General features: G+C 40.6%; 1 protein-coding gene across 1 annotated transcript; it reads left to right on the top strand.

Moving 5' to 3' along the window:
* The first annotated feature begins 1,544 nt into the window (after positions 1-1,544).
* On the top strand, positions 1,545-11,598 carry cope (COPI coat complex subunit epsilon). Its single transcript, XM_036597435.1, has 10 exons — positions 1,545-1,674; positions 4,121-4,183; positions 4,400-4,500; positions 4,804-4,956; positions 5,056-5,109; positions 5,665-5,746; positions 7,367-7,522; positions 9,216-9,284; positions 11,042-11,116; positions 11,373-11,598. The coding sequence occupies exons 1-10, from the start codon at positions 1,573-1,575 to the stop codon at positions 11,418-11,420; spliced, it is 903 nt and encodes a 300-aa protein (XP_036453328.1). The 5' UTR covers positions 1,545-1,572; the 3' UTR covers positions 11,421-11,598.
* The last annotated feature ends 4,243 nt before the right edge of the window (positions 11,599-15,841 follow it).

Below are 15,841 nucleotides of genomic sequence, written 5' to 3'. Positions count from 1 at the left end.
TAAATGGGAACGCTCAACACAGCGTCCGTCCGAAAATCTCACCCTCCAAAAAAAGGCCTTGCTGGTTATGCCCTGAGTGGGGAAGGACCTCCCTCATTGTCAAGATCTGTGCAGGCACAGTAGCCAAAACAACCTAAAAACACATTTTTATTGTGTTACTGAGCCAAATGCTACAGACTATTTATGAGGTTTGTCAGATTTTATCAGTGATTTCAAATGTTTTTAAACGGTAATTTGGCCTTCAGGTTTGAGGTTTCCAGTCTCTCATTCAGAAAGAGAGGAGTCCGGTCTTGTATGGCTGGAAATAACTGTATAGCGATGTTACCAAGAAGGCCGCCAAGCGAACAGACTGTCCTATAAGGACTTTGGTCTGGCCTTCTTCCGAGTGGAGAGGGAATTTTAAAATAGTACTGAAACAGGAGTGGGATCTGTACTTTACTCAGGTATTATTGGAATTGAATACTTGCACTTTTACTCAGTTACATTTTCCAAGAGAAAAACACAGAATTCCTCAAACTTTCATTCAGACTTTAAAAGGCCAGGAGATTTCTTTCTTTTTTCTCTTACCAACCGGTCAAGCTTCTGTGCGTTTTCATTTATCATTTTTATTGAAACATCCAGCCACGTTTATATCAGGGCTAAATGACCACCAAAGAAAACTTTTCATTTATTTGTTAAGAGTATCAACAAGTTCCACCTACTTTCACACTCTATACTTCCACAGTTAATTGGTGAGATTTTGGCAAAGTACTTACTCAAAGGGGAACTCCACCTATTTTTTTTTTATTCTACATATTTAAATGGTTGGAGATGTAAACAAAGTCATTCAGAGTGGTTTGGTGTAAAATGCTCCGTTTTAGAGAATCTTACAGAGTCAGAATAGTTCACAGTGGTGGTGATAGGAACCAGATGTCTGAAGAGTTTCATGAAATGGTTAGATATAAACTGCCTGATGTCTGAGAAATTGTTTTATGCTAGTTTCTGTAATAAAGTTTCAGCTTAAAATGTAGTTTAATCCATTTATTTTAATCCATTCATGGTGATGTGATACTTGCAGGGTACTGTGAGGCAAAATAGTTTCCAAAGAAAGCTTACTTTTTCTGATTTATCACTATCACCAACATTACATATATAAACTCAGAAGACATGTGTAGGTTCTCTGATGGTTTTGGATAGTAAATAAAATGGCTATATTTGTGTTGTAGACATGGTGACCCCTGGTTCCTATCACCACCACTGTAAAGGCATCCGAGTCTCTACAATGAGCCATTTCACACCAAACCACTCCGAAAGACTGGATTATTCAGAAATTTAGAAAAACTGGTGGAATTCCCCTTCAAGTATAACATCTGTGTATGTGTTTTTTCACACCACTGAAGGTTTCCAGCAATAACAGGTCAGTCCACAATCAAGGTGGACCTGCAGTGGTAGCTGTTTCTAATAAAGTGGCGGATGAAGGTACGTGTGATTGACATCTTTGTCGACCAATAGGAATCACCGCTCGCCCCGCCCACTCTCCCTCCTCCGGGCCGGATGATGTGGCCGGTGTGACGTGTACTGATCTCCAGCATCATGGCGTCGCAGCAGGGCGAAGTGGATGAACTCTTCGACGTGAAAAACGCCTTTTACATCGGCAGCTACCAGCACTGCATTAACGAAGCTCAGAAAGTGAAGGTATAACGATGGTTTAAAGCGTTTTAACACTGTCGACAGCGGAGATTTAAGCGAGTTTGAGGCGGTTGTGTTCGTGCTGTCAACCGGCTAACCGCCGTTAGCTTAGCGTAGTCAACACAACATTAGTCAGCTGTCCGGGTTTGTTGAATAGCGGTCATTTTGTGGATATTTTACTGTACACTGCGTATATATTCCGCTTTTTAATATAACAAATGACCACAGCGGCTCTTAGAATTGCAGGAGACTGGCTGTCTGACTTTTCTAGCTGATTCTCCAACTTCTTGTTCCCGTTCCACCTTAAATGGTGCAGCTGTTACACGTACCAGTTAAGGTGGAGCGGAAAATTCGAATAAGAGGAATATTTCAGTCTCGTTTGCCACTCAGAGAACACGTTTCTCAACGCTAAGAGGCTGATTCCCAGACCCAGATTTAGACTAAAAGCGGGCTAAATAAGCTGCAGTTGTTAATGGTGAACCACATTACATTGCAGTTCCAAGACCTGGCCTAATCCATGTCCACAAAGCTAGCTTTAAAAGAGAATTCCACCATTTTTTCCCCAAAGTTCATGAATAATTCAGTCCTTGAGATGTAAACAGAGTCAGAGTGGTTTGACGTGGAATGGTTCATTGTTGAGAAACTTAACAGACTCAGATTTCTTTACAGTGATGGTGATAAGTGACTCAATTTATAGCCACCACTGTAAAGAAATCTGAGTCTGGACTAATAAGGGTCACTTAACAGACTCTTCTTTACAGTGATGGTTATAAGTTAAGTGACTTAACAGACTCAGACTCCTCTAGCTAGTACTCCAACTTCTAGTTCCCGTCCCACCTTAAATGGTACCGCAGTTACACGTACCAGTTAAGGTGGAGCGGAAAATTCGGATAAGAAGAATATTTCAGTCTCGTTTGCCACTCAGAGAACACGTTTCTCAACGCTAAGAGGCTGATTCCCAGACCCAGATTTAGACTAAAAGCGGGCTAAATAAGCTGCAGTTGTTGAAACACATTACACAGACTCACATTTCTTTACAGTGGTGGTTATAAGTGACTTAACTTATCGCCACCACCGTAAAGAAATCTGAGTCTGGACTAATAAGGGTCACTTAACAGACTAATTTCTTTACAGGGGTGGTGATAAGTTAAGTGACTTAACAAACTCAGATTTCTTTACAGTGAAAAGAAATCTGAGTCTGTTAAGTTAAGTGACCCTTATTAGTCCCGCAACGGGGAAATTTCACTTCCGCGTTTAACCCATCCATGCAGTGAAACACCACATACTCACTAGTGAGCACCCGGGGAGCAGTTGGGGGTTAGGCGACTTGCTCAGGGGCACTTCAGTCACGTACTGTCAGCTCAGGGGATCAAACCGGCGACCTTCCAGTCACAGGGCTGGTTCCCTTACCTCCAGCCCAACCAGGGGTCACCATGACTACGACACAAATATAGACATTTTATTTACTATCCAAAACCACCAGTGAACCGACATGTGTTCTGAGTTTTTATAGGTTTTATATGGAATGTAGATGATGGTGAAATAGTCATAAATCTGGGGACTATTTTGCCTCACAACACTCTGCATTTACCTGTGCCAGATTATAATAAACGGGTTAAAATACATTTTATGATCACTTGATCATAAAACGATGTCTCAGACATCAGGCAGCATATATCTAAACGTATCTTTGTGAGGGAGCTTTTGGAGACATTAAACATCTGGTTCCTATGACCACCACTGTAAGCAATTCTCACTCACAAGCTTTTCTGGAACGGAGCATTAAAGTTCCCCTTTAAGTATATTATTTACCTGTTATTTATTATTTATTTATTATTTAATATAGAGGTGGGCCATATGACAAAAATATTGTGATACTTCAGGACATTTTCACAATAAACGATATGTCACCATATTTATTTTTTCAGATTTCTAATCAGTTGGAGCAGAGAAAAGAGAACCAGTAGTGCTACATTTTTAAAATACTATCATAAGTTGTGAATACAGTGATTTTTATTCAATATTTGGTATACTGTGTTGCACTAAATGCTGTTGAATGGTACTAATTTTGTGGTTTATGTAATGAAAAATGCAGTTGATCAGTGTTCTACACATACTGACGATATACATGATATGTTCAAGAGATGTACTGTGTTTATAATTGTACTGTGACATGATTTGTCACGATAATGATATATATTGTCACATTGCCCAGCCCTAATTTAATAGCAGCACTATCAATTACGCGTTTAGATTCTCAGCTCCAGTCAGTGTCCAGAAAAAAAATCTATATACCGGACTGGGATTAAGCCCAGTCCATGACTACACTTTCTTTTTAATGGAGATTCCCAGTTCAGAATGCTGTGTAGTCCAGGACTAGGCTTAATCCAGGAAACTGGTGCTATATATTTAATGTCCAAATGACTGACTGTCAGTTCTTTTGTTTTCACAGACGTCAGGACCAGACAAAGAGTTGGAGAAGGACGTTTTCCTCTACAGGGCTTACATTGCACAGGTTAGTTTCAAGCAATGCAGCTCCATTTTTTTTTTTTTGGCTACATTTTTCATTTTTTCATTAATTTGCAGATTGAAGATCCCAAGATCACTATGTGCACCAGGGATCTCCTTTCTTTGAGCTGGGCTGTAATGAAAACTTGCCAAGTGATTTGTGGCTGTCTTCCATGAATTAGAAACACAGGTTAACAGTTTTTTTGTGTTGTTGTCTCTGCAGAGAAAGTATGGAGTGGTGCTGGACGACATCAAGCCCAGTTCCTCTGAGGAGCTGAAGGCTGTCAGGATGTTCGCGGACTATCTGTCTAATGAGGCCAAAAGGTCAGCCTGACCCAGTGTGACCCATTATAATTGTTGTACATCATAAACAGAGTATTGGGAGGCACTGTGCATTTACCACTGACCTCTGTGGTGGATTATTGGTCAGCCTTTTTGCTCATGATTGTGCAAAATCAGGTGATGGACTGTGATTTAGGGTATCAGGAAATTGGTGTATTTTTTTATTTTTGAGCAAACAGTCACTTTAATTATGTTTTGTAAAATGTGCTGGTTTTGTAGAGTACATTACATAAATGTAATGAAACTGTTGGAAACTGCATGGTGAAAATACGGTGCTTTCTGCAGGGATGCGATCGTGGCTGAGCTGGATAAGAAGATGAGCAAAAGTGTAGATGTCTCAAACACCACCTTCCTGCTGATGGCCGCTTCCATCTACCTGCACGAGATGAACACAGACGCTGCCCTGCGAACGCTTCACCAGGGAGACAGCCTTGAGTGGTCAGTGCTGGGAGGGTCCTCAGTTTGCCTTCAGGAGTCACACATTTGATTCTATGTATTTATTTTGATTCTCTTTTTGTTTTTTTTTTTATGTATTAGCATGGGGATGACCGTCCAGGTACTTCTCAAGCTGGACAGAGTGGACATGGCAAGGTAGGCTGTAATGTTTTCTTAGTCTAGTGTGTGTTTGCATGCTTGGTGCATCAGATGTGTCTTTCTATGAGCAACCATATTTTTCTGATAAACGAATTCTTACATGATTTTGTGTATGAATTTGGTTATTTTGAATAGTTAATGTGGTAATTCAGCTGAATTTCAGTCAGGAATTAAAGAACTCGTAAAGAACTCTTTGCGTGATTGAAGGGTTCTTTTCATCATTAAAAGGGTTCGTCAGATTGATGGAGAACCTGTTGTATATGATTCTATTTTGAACTTTTTTGAGTGGGTTCCCTATAGCACCAAAAACGGTTCTTCTATCGTTAGGATGTCAAGCTTTTCAGAAAGGTTCTATTTAGAACCATCTAAAGCACATTTTCCATTAATCTGACGAACCCTTTCACAATGCAGAAAAACCCTTAAATCATTCAAAGCGTTCTTTTGAGTGTCCGTGGTTCCATATAGAACCATTTTCTTTACTAAAGAACCCTTGAAGAACCATCATTTTAAGTGCGCATGTTGCTGCTAACGTGTTGAATATCAACTTCATAGGAAGGAGCTGAAAAAGATGCAGGAACAGGATGAAGACGCTACGCTCACTCAGCTGGCCACAGCCTGGGTCAACCTCGCCGTGGTGAGTATCTGTGTGTCCTGACTTCCTTTGACTTCTTGCCTCACTTCATCTTACTTTGTCTGCAACTGATATTCAATAAAATTGAGTTTCAAATATTAATAAACTCTTAACGTCAGTCATTTCAGTATTTGATCCTTTTACAACTTGAATTCTCTGTAACTTCTACACACTTATTATGGCAAATCTTTGTTTAATGTTAGGTATAATCCAAATAATTGTCCTTCTGCTGTGGACGGCTACCTGGCATGCTTTCATGTGCATTTTTTCTTGTAATAAATTGCAGCCACTAGTTAGCTAGCAGTAGAAAACCTCAGACTGCACCTGGTGTTAAGATCGATATAAGTGAGCGTGGAGAAGCATTAAAACTGTATCTGAATCTGTAATATAATTTCATAATTTAGAACAGTGATTCTCAAACTGGTTCTCAGGGACCCCCATACAGTCCACATTTTTTGCTCTATCCCTAAGCATTGGGAGTTAGGTTGGAGCAAAAATGTGGACCGCCTGGGGCTCCCTGAGAACCACTAGTCTAGGAAAAGAGGAGAAAAGAAGTGAAAATGACAGACAAAACACCCCCCAGTCTGTTACACAATACTTGTTCCATAAACGCTAAACACAATAGCCATAACTCAGTAGCTGCTGGAAAATATTCAAATTGTTGGGTGTTAGCTGTAGAACAGAGTTAATATCAGGGGTTTTGTCTCAAGAGTTTTTCAGATTATGTTTTCTACTGTTGATTTGTCGTTTTAATAAAACACACGTCTTTACCTTTTCTAATCCTTAAGGAATGTTTGACATAATATTCAATAGAATATTCTGAAGAGAAAACACTCAGTAGTTCCTGCCCTGCGTACACTACATGGCCAAAAGTACACACCCGAACATCGTTGGGTTCTTCCACATCATTTCTTCACAGACCTCACTTTGTGCGTGGGGACAGTTTCCACGGTTTCCATTCCCTAGAAAGTGATTGCATGCTGTAACATTAAGATTTCCCTTTGAACTAAAGAGCCTCATTCATCCATCCCCATTCCCAATCCAGACTCATTATCCATCCTCCACCAAACTTTACAGTTGGCACTGCTTTCATACAGGTAACGCTCTCCTTTTGTGATCTACCGTTTCACGACTGAGCTGCTGTGTCTCCTAGACGTTTACATTTCACAGTAGCTGTACTTACAGTTGCCCAGGGTAACTCTAGCAGGGCGGGAATATGACAGACTGAGCTCTTCAGTACGACCTGTTCTACTGACAGTGCTTGTCTATGGAGGTTACATGGCTGTATGCTTGACTGTGAATCCGTTAGCAACCCGGTGAACCCTGCTGGGTGTGAATGAAATCATAGAACCCACTAATTAGAAGTGACCTCCACATACTTTTGACCATGTAGTGTATAACACATGCTAATCTGACACTAGAGAACTACCAGTTTTGGAGAATTTTCCCTAATCTCTGTTCAGTTATTACGTTTTCTACTTTAGGTACCACATGAGAATGCGTGTTTCTGCCCTTCATAAACTCTCCATGTATCCATTCAGTTCTATGTTGTATGAAACCGTGTTGGTGAACGCTGTACGTTGTAAACAAAATGTCTCTTATTCTGTTCTCCTTTATTGCCAGGGAGGAGAGAAGCTGCAGGACGCCTTCTACATCTTCCAGGAGATGGCTGATAAATACTCTCCCACTCTGATCTTGCTGAATGGCCAGGCTGCCTGCCACATGGCCCAGAACAAATGGGACGAGGCGGAGTCTGTCCTGCAGGACGCCCTGGACAAAGTAAGAGAATTGCTTTAGACCATCAGCACGTCAGTAAGCTGTACTCTCTTAAGTTGATCAGTGAACCCTTTTATACTGGCTGCCTTTTAAACAGACTGTTTATACCTTGCATCCGTGTGTTTTCGGTGACCGACTTGTGTTCGGATTTCGCCTGACTACATGAAAGGCATAAAAAGGGCAGGTCTAAACACACCCAGGACACGCTTTTAACACAAGTAGAAATGGATGGGGGGGTCGGGCAAGCCATCTCAGTCAACTATATAGGAAGTATAAAACCTATTTTTCGAAAATACTCTGTATTTATCAAAGTATAAACAATGTCCTACCTTAGTGAAGTGCAAGATGGTGGCCACAGGACACAGCATCAAATACACTGACTGTTTTTTGCAAATCCATGTGAATGACCCATTTAGTATTCAGCCCTGCAGTGTCAGACAGCCTCTTCTGACTCATAGTGTTTCCCATATAAGTTTTCAGTCGCAAGTAAGAAAAGTTCCTTTCGCATGATGTGCTGCTCACTGTCGCGGGCAGGAGCAACTTGAAGAGTTCTGACATTTGCTAGGCTATTACACAGATCTGACGCTTTAAAAAGTGCTAATCACGGATTGAAGCTGATTTCTTCTGATGGCATAGCGTTGAAGAGGGACAGCTCTGCACTCGTCTCCTCTTTGAGAAATCCACAGCGATGACAGACGCCAGGTCCGCTTCAGTGTGTGTTCGAGAGCTGGGAATGTAGTTCAGTGCAATTACGCTTTCCAAGTCATTTTCCTGAAAACGCTCATGGATTTCTTGACTGGTTTTGCCCAGTACAACAAAATACAATTCCTTGTAGTGACCCATAGCAGAGTCATCATCTGATCCAGTCACTGTCACTTTGCCGGACCTCTTCCGTGGACGCTGTGGGCCTCGGTAGTTGTTTTGAGCGCAGAGTCAACTTTTGGCTTCTAGAGTTTTTGAAAATCTCCTAGCAGAGTAGAGACTGTGCTACTAGTGAGGCTGCAGCATAATTTAAACTTGGTGACCGCAGTTCTTTCGATAGTACATTGCATTGCATGAAAACTCATCACATCAGAATGCAGGCTGCCCCCTAGTGTCATGGAGATCAGTCTCTTTACACAGAATATAGTTTGGACAAATGTCAATATTCCATAATTAAAGTGAGTTGATGAACATTTTAGCGGGGGCCAATTGCCCCACTCCCATCCACCCCCATCACCCATGGTTACAGACTTGCAGCCGTGCGTCTGCCGAGTGTTAACTAGCAGGTGAGAGGATGAACAAGGAAAAGCAGGACTGAGGATACGTAAGGCTGGAGTTCCCCAAATCAAGAGCCTTCTTGCACTCTAGGCTAATGCATCTAAGCCAAGCTTGACGATTTCTATGGTAACGGGAAAAATCCATTCGACGTAGGTGTTGATGCACTTTTTATGTGGGGAAAGTACAATCGGCGCTCATCTGGTCACACTGGGGACACATTTTACTGAAGAGTGTAAATGGAATCTGGAAAATGATTCAATTGGGACATGAAATATATGTTAATACAAGGTGTAGGTAGTCTCAGATTGTTCAGTATAGGCCCAAAATCCAAACTGTAAAAGCAGTAAAACGTGCAGGTGGCACTCTGGAGCCAGCTAACTGAGATGAGACTCTCCAATATGTCCAGTCACTGTGTTCTTCTTTTAATCCACCACAGGACAGCAGCCACCCTGAAACACTCATCAATCTGATTGTCTTGACACAGCACCTGGGCAAGCCTCCCGAGGTGAGTGACTGTTCTTGTCCCGTTCCTGATCTGCCAGGGGAACAGTCTGCATATGAATTAGCCTGGGGCAGTCTGAGGATTCCTGGGTAGAGTTTCAGTAGATAAAACCACTAAGTCTGTGTGAAACTTCTTAGGGTCTGTCTTTGGAGCTATGGTACTGTAGTAAGGAGAGTCTGATCAGCATCTGTGAGCCAATAAGCATAATAAATCTAGACTCTTGATTGGCTGTCTAAATTTCATTCTGTATATGTTATGGTTGTCAGCTCTTCTTGATTAGTCTGCATACCTGTACAGTTGGTAAATGTACCCACTTCCAGCACCTCATACTCATTTCTGCTTTAAGCCACACCCACCTTCAGTGTGTAATTTAATAGAAGGTATCAGAAAAGCTGTTGTCTGGGAATCTGTATCGAAGTCCAGGGAGTAGTTTTGGTATCGTATCAAAAAATTTGAGCGATGGTCAGCCCTCCCAACCGATCTGATTGGGACATTTTGCTTTATAGCAGCTCTTTAACTTAATCTCAGACATTTGAAATTCTAAAACAGACATGTTGACTCCTTCAGTGAAGATTTGGACTTGAAGCCTCTCTCTGAATATTACTGGAGTGTGTCACAGAAAGCCTGATAACATCAACTCAGAAGAGTCTGCTGTCACTTTTTAACACTGTCCTGTCCATAAAAGACGTCCATATGGGAAAAAGACGTCCTTCAGTGACAGTTTGAAGGCTGGCTGAGTGGGCGTGGTTATTTGATGAAAGTATTAAGGCGGAATGGGCGTGGTTATTCTGTGACTGTATTAAGGCTGAGTGGGTGTAGTTATTCAGTGAATATATTAAGGCTGAGTAGGCGTGGTTATTCGGTGAATGTATTAAGGCTGAGTGGGTGTAGTTATTCAGTGAATATATTAAGGCTGAGTAGGCGTGGTTATTCGGTGAATGTATTAAGGCTGAGTGGGTGTAGTTATTCAGTGAATATATTAAGGCTGAGTGGGCGTGGTTATTCGGTGAATGTATTAAGGCTGCGTGGGCGTGGTTATTCGGTGAATGTATTAAGGCTGAGTGGGCGTGGTTATTCGGTGAATGTATTAAGGCTGAGTGGGTGTGGTTATTCGGTGAATATATTAAGGCTGAGTAGGCGTGGTTATCCGGTGAATGTATTAAGGCTGAGTGGGCGTGGTTATTCGGTGAATGTATTAAGGCTGAGTGGGCGTGGTTATTCAGTGAATGTATTAAGGCTGAGTGGGCGTGGTTATTCGGCGAATGTATTAAGGCTGAGTGGGCGTGGTTATTCGGTGAATGTATTAAGGATGAGTGGGCGTGGTTATTCGGTGAATGTATTAAGGCTGAGTGGGCGTGGTTATTCGGCGACTGTATTAAGGCTGAGTGGGCGTGGTTATTCGGTGACTGTATTAAGGCTGAGTGGGCGTGGTTATTCGAGTGGGGCAGGACATTTTCTTCAGGTTTCCTAACAGCATGTAAAATCCTGCTTTTTGTAAAATGGAAAAACTGCACAGTGGCAGAGACTTAATATTCCATTGTTTCTTAGATGGAGATAAAACTGTGTTTCAGTGGAAAATGCTGTTTTGTTTATTTGCCTCCTTTAATGTTTTTCAAGACGTATCACAACATGTGGCAGTACAAATGTAATATCGTTGTGTGGAATATTTACTAGCTGATATGGTTCTAGTTCTAGATCGTGAGAACGTGTGCGGTGAACTTGCCTTTTTAACCTCTTGTTTTTCTCTTGTGCCTGTACAGGTTACAAATCGCTACTTGTCCCAACTCAAAGACGCCCACAGATCACATCCTTTTATTAAGGAATATCTCACTAAGGTGAGCACTTCAAACTGGAAGATTTCTCTAATAACCAAAGTCTTGAACTCATAAAAGAAATGATTAGAAAAAAGAATAAAAGCCTTTGCAGCATTTCCTCGTTACTGCTGTGGTTGGAAATAATGACTTCCAGTTTTACTTTGATGCTGAGCGTGATTATAATGGCGGGCTAATGCTAATGATTATGTTCCTGACAGACCTTTCTAAACCCTTTCACGATATTTCAGTCCTTAATTAATACCTGTGTCCTTCGCAGGAGAATGAATTTGACAGACTCGCCATGCAGTACGCTCCCAGTGCCTGAAACGGCTGATGTCGTCCTTCTCCAGCTTTTCTTCTCGAAGTCTCCTGTAACTTCTGAAAGCGGTCATCACAGGACATTTGTCCCTTTTTTATCGTCTACAATATGTTCTGACTCCTTTATAATTTCTCTAAGCATTCCTGTATACTTGTCAAATAAATCTGTTTATCGTGTGATTTCTTATTGCATCGTTTTTGTTTCTTTTATATTGTAGTTTATCCTCTTATTCTCCAGGGTATATTTTAGTTTCTCCATCTGAATTTACATGACCAAATCATAAGGCAAATTATTCAATAAGTGCATGAAATAAAAGTCCATTTTTATTTTATTTATTTATAAATAATAAAAGTAATTTTTACAGAGCAGATCACTGAACAGATGCCATCTGTTTATAGTTTATAGCCCAGATTTGTGGAAAAATGGGTCGACTGTCAGTAGAAAAAAAGCTTTTTTTTAATTATAAGGGTTTAAAATTACATCACCCATCTATTTGACAGGAAAGTAGTACAGCTCTCATATGACCCCCACCTTTTGAATGTAGCTAATGAAATATGAAAGTTATGAAGAATATGATGAAGTGCATTTTGGAATCACTGGTGGTCCCAAGGAGTTGAAAAGGTTATATTTCTGTATGTTTTCAAGGTCTGAGATGGGAGTTTATATGGAAATGTGAGATTTTTTTAAAAAGTCACATTCGATGGTAATGAGCCGCTGCAGATTCTGAACTGGCAATAGCCTTTAGTCATTCATAATTAAAAAGTAAAATTATTAAACTTTTTTACTGCCACAGGCTGTGTGAAGTTGAGCATTGCCTCATCGTTGCAGTATTGCTCACTGACACTAGATGGCAGTAAAGTACAGTTACTTTACAGTGTGTGACGCCACTGCAGCCGAAATTGGTTTACCAAGTGCAGCTTTAAATAACCTGGCAAGGGTGTCCAATGTGACCATTCTTAAAGGGAAACTACGCCACCAGTTATTCAAATTACCTGCATAATAAAGTGGTTAAGATGTAAACAAAGTCATTCAGAGCCTTTGAAAGCTTCATCAAGGAAACATTACATGAAATGTTTATGATTAAGTTGCGATGGCTGGGTTTTTTGGTCGTTGTAAGAGAAATAGTCTCTAAAGCAAACTTATTTTTTCAGGTTATCACTATTTTACCATCAACCCATGTAGGTTCACTGGATGGCTATGCTTTTGTAGACATTTATGACCCTTGCAAGGTTCCATAGTTCCTATCACCCCAGTTCCTAGGGTTGTTTTCCCAGACAGGCATTAAGCCAAGTCCTAATTCTGAAATGGAGAATCTCCATTCAGTCCAGGTCTAAACTGAATCACCCAGGAAACCAATCTAAAGTGTTTTATAGCGAGATGAAAACAGCTTGGTGAAATACAAAAGGACAAATCACTGGTATAAAAAGACAAAATACAAAGGGGAAGAATAACAGAGTAAAATAAAACTCTTGTTTTTAAAATAAAGAATTAAATAAGTGTTTTAGGATGACCTGAGTGATGTAGCTTGAACATATCTGACATGTAACTACATACAGTTTATTTTATTTTGAGCTATTAAAGGTGCAGTGTGAAAGATTTAGTGTCATCTAGTGGTGAAGTTGCAGATTGCAACTGAATCCCCCTCACCCCTCCCTTTCCAAGCATGTAGTAGAACCTACAGTGGCCGTCAGCTTTTCTGCCGTCGCCTGTCCTGATTTCGTTTTGCTTTTTCATGTTTTTTGCTTCTCTGATGACGAGGATTCACCCTCACTTGCTTTTTCTCGTGCGCAGTAATAAGTTAATTCTTCATTTGTCAAAATATTGGTTCTCAAACTTCTCACAGCACGAAATCGCTAGCCAGCACCGGCAGCAACCACTGATTCTTCTTCTTTCTGCATCTTCCAACTGGAGCTACAGCTCCACCACATTCAGGCTCCTGCTTCAATGTAAAACATGTGAAAGGCGCCCTCTAGAGCCAGTGTTTGGTATGTCCATTTTGGGAAACGTACTGTAAAAACATGGCCCACTCACTATGTAGATATGAAGGCTACAACAATGAGTCGTAGTTACAGGTGATTACACAGTAATGAAAACATGGTTTTGTATACTGTATTCTATTTCTGCTAATATATCCCCATAAATCTTACACACTGCACTGTTTTCTTTAAAGCCATAACTGCACTGTGCTTTTGTATGGAGTTCGTTTTGTCTCAAAAAAAAAAAATAAAACAAGCCACAAGCAAAATATTAAATATTACAGTGTCCAAAATTGTTGCAAATACAAATAATTAGAGTTAAAAGGTTACAGTACATTACCTTACTAAATTACTATTTTTTTCTCATTCTGATATAAATTTATTACTAATTTTGCCAATTTTTGTTTGAATTTTTAAATTTGCTGATCTATTTTTTGCTTCCAGAGTTGCTCTTTTGCCTCTGACTTTTGGCACTTTTTAAGAGGGGGTGAGGGCGCTCACCTGCACTTTCTATTGGTCAACAGATTTGGAGTGACAGGTCTTCTGAACACGTGGCCACACCCACTCTGTGAGCCATGATCTGCCTCGAACATGGTGGAGCACTTCATACTGAGCGTAGAATTGCCAAAGCAGATTGTGCCGGTATGTCCGACATTATGAGCAATGTTTTTCATATTTGTTTTTCATATAATGTAATACAAAGCGACACATCACACCTTGCAGTCACTCTGTTTGATTCACTAGAATAAAAGGGCTGATTTGTGTTTGAACTAAAATTCCTCCTTTTTTCCCATATTTGAGGGCCGATGTGTTTTAGTTTGTGGAGCAGGTCCAGGCCTGCGGTGATTGTTTGGACAATTTTTGATTTGAGCTTGAAGGGACTCACAGAAGTGGCACCTCTCTGCAATGCAAATCTAAAACTTCATTTGTCTGGGTAACAGCTTCTGCATTCTACCATGAAGAAGTGGTTGAACGCATTTCTATTCATGACTGTGGCTCTGAGAAATGCTGCAATGTCACTGCGGTTCAGTGCACTACGGGGCTTAGAGCTGGTAGCGCACGAAACACCAGCCTCCAGCCCAGAGACGAGTGAAGCCAAGGGATTTATGAGGGTGAAGGAGAAATAACCTTCCTCTCTGGATCCGTCTCGGGACAAGATGTCTGATTATGGGCTCCTACAAAATTCGGTTATGTTGTGGGGATCCTTTCTACTCTTAAAAGCTTGTATTTTTGGGAAATAGAGTGTGAACTAGGCCAGGTGTTGGCAACCCAAATGTTGAGAAAGGCCATTTTGTCCTTTCAACAAAAATCAAACCACAACGTTGGGAACCATAACATTTTATGTCCATTTTATTGAAGTAACGTTTTACCATATTGGCTGTAAATATGTCTCAGTATGTGCTGATGTCCTAATATAGACTAAAAAATATAATATAAACAAAAATGCAGACTCTGCTTCAAGCTTTAGCTCAGCTGTAACCTTTTTTCTCACATCTCCAGCAGGAAACTTTTGCTCAAAAGTAGAACAGTTTCTTGTAAAATGTCTCAAATGCCAGCTTCTCATTCACCAGCTTCTTGTTTGAATTTTCCCGTTCCACCTTAAATGTTGCAGCTGTTGTATTCTGGCGCCATTTAAGGTGGAACGGGAAAATTTGAACAAGAAGCTGGTGAAACTGACTTCAGCTTCAAAACTTCGTGGTGTTTAACATTTTCTCGGCGCAGATTAAACGTATCAGGAAACCAGCTGGAGTGACTGTAATAATAATAAAATCCATTTGTCTCCAAATTATCAATGTTCATCTTAAATCTTTCTCTTTGCCGTTTCGTTAGCCATTAGCTAGGCCAGACTGTTACCTGCATTTCCTATAGTGACCAGCAGTCTGATCTTCAGAGTTAAAGGGTGAATTAGCAGTTCTACATTAACTCCAGAGTTTAAGACCATTTATTGTTAAACTGTGTTGAACGATCAGCAGAGCTTTATTTTACTGTAAAGGAGGATTATTTTATTTTTACCTATAAATCTAACTCTGCTGTGGAGCTGCAACAGGACAGTAAAAGGGAGCATGTTGCCGACCCCCTAAACTAGGATTTGATGCATCTCACAGCTTTGGTTGGATATTGTGATGCTCTACCTATTAAGCAACACAAGTAGCTGCTTAGGGCCCGGCGGCCACCAGGGGACTCCCTTACAACTTTTAAGAAATTATTGTAAGTTACCATTGTGTTGTCTAATAAGAAATGCTGGAATAATGGGGTTGAAAAGCAACTGATTAATCATGTCTTAAACAGGAGAAGACGGTAGTCGGTCTGGAAGGAAAATGCTGAGATGCCGTTAGCACCCCGTTAACATTTAGTCAACAGCAACACACAAAACTACCATTTTTTTAAATATAATTTGCACCCTTAGTGGTATTTACTGTTATTAATTAGCCTCTAATTTTATAGTACATC

This window comes from Colossoma macropomum, unplaced genomic scaffold (genome assembly GCF_904425465.1).
Source record: "Colossoma macropomum unplaced genomic scaffold, Colossoma_macropomum, whole genome shotgun sequence".
Classification (NCBI taxonomy): Eukaryota; Metazoa; Chordata; class Actinopteri; order Characiformes; family Serrasalmidae; genus Colossoma; species Colossoma macropomum.
The sequence above is the reverse complement of the archived record's forward strand: the minus strand, read 5'-3'. Positions and strand labels throughout refer to the sequence as shown.

Bases quoted from the DNA above. Each gene is read 5' to 3' on its own strand.
- cope (XM_036597435.1), top strand. From the start codon at position 1,573: ATGGCGTCGCAGCAGGGCGAAGTGGATGAACTCTTCGACGTGAAAAAC. The intron at 1,675-4,120 runs GTATAACGATGG...TTGTTTTCACAG, and splicing joins ACGAAGCTCAGAAAGTGAAG to ACGTCAGGACCAGACAAAGA. The intron at 5,110-5,664 runs GTAGGCTGTAAT...TCAACTTCATAG, and splicing joins GACAGAGTGGACATGGCAAG to GAAGGAGCTGAAAAAGATGC.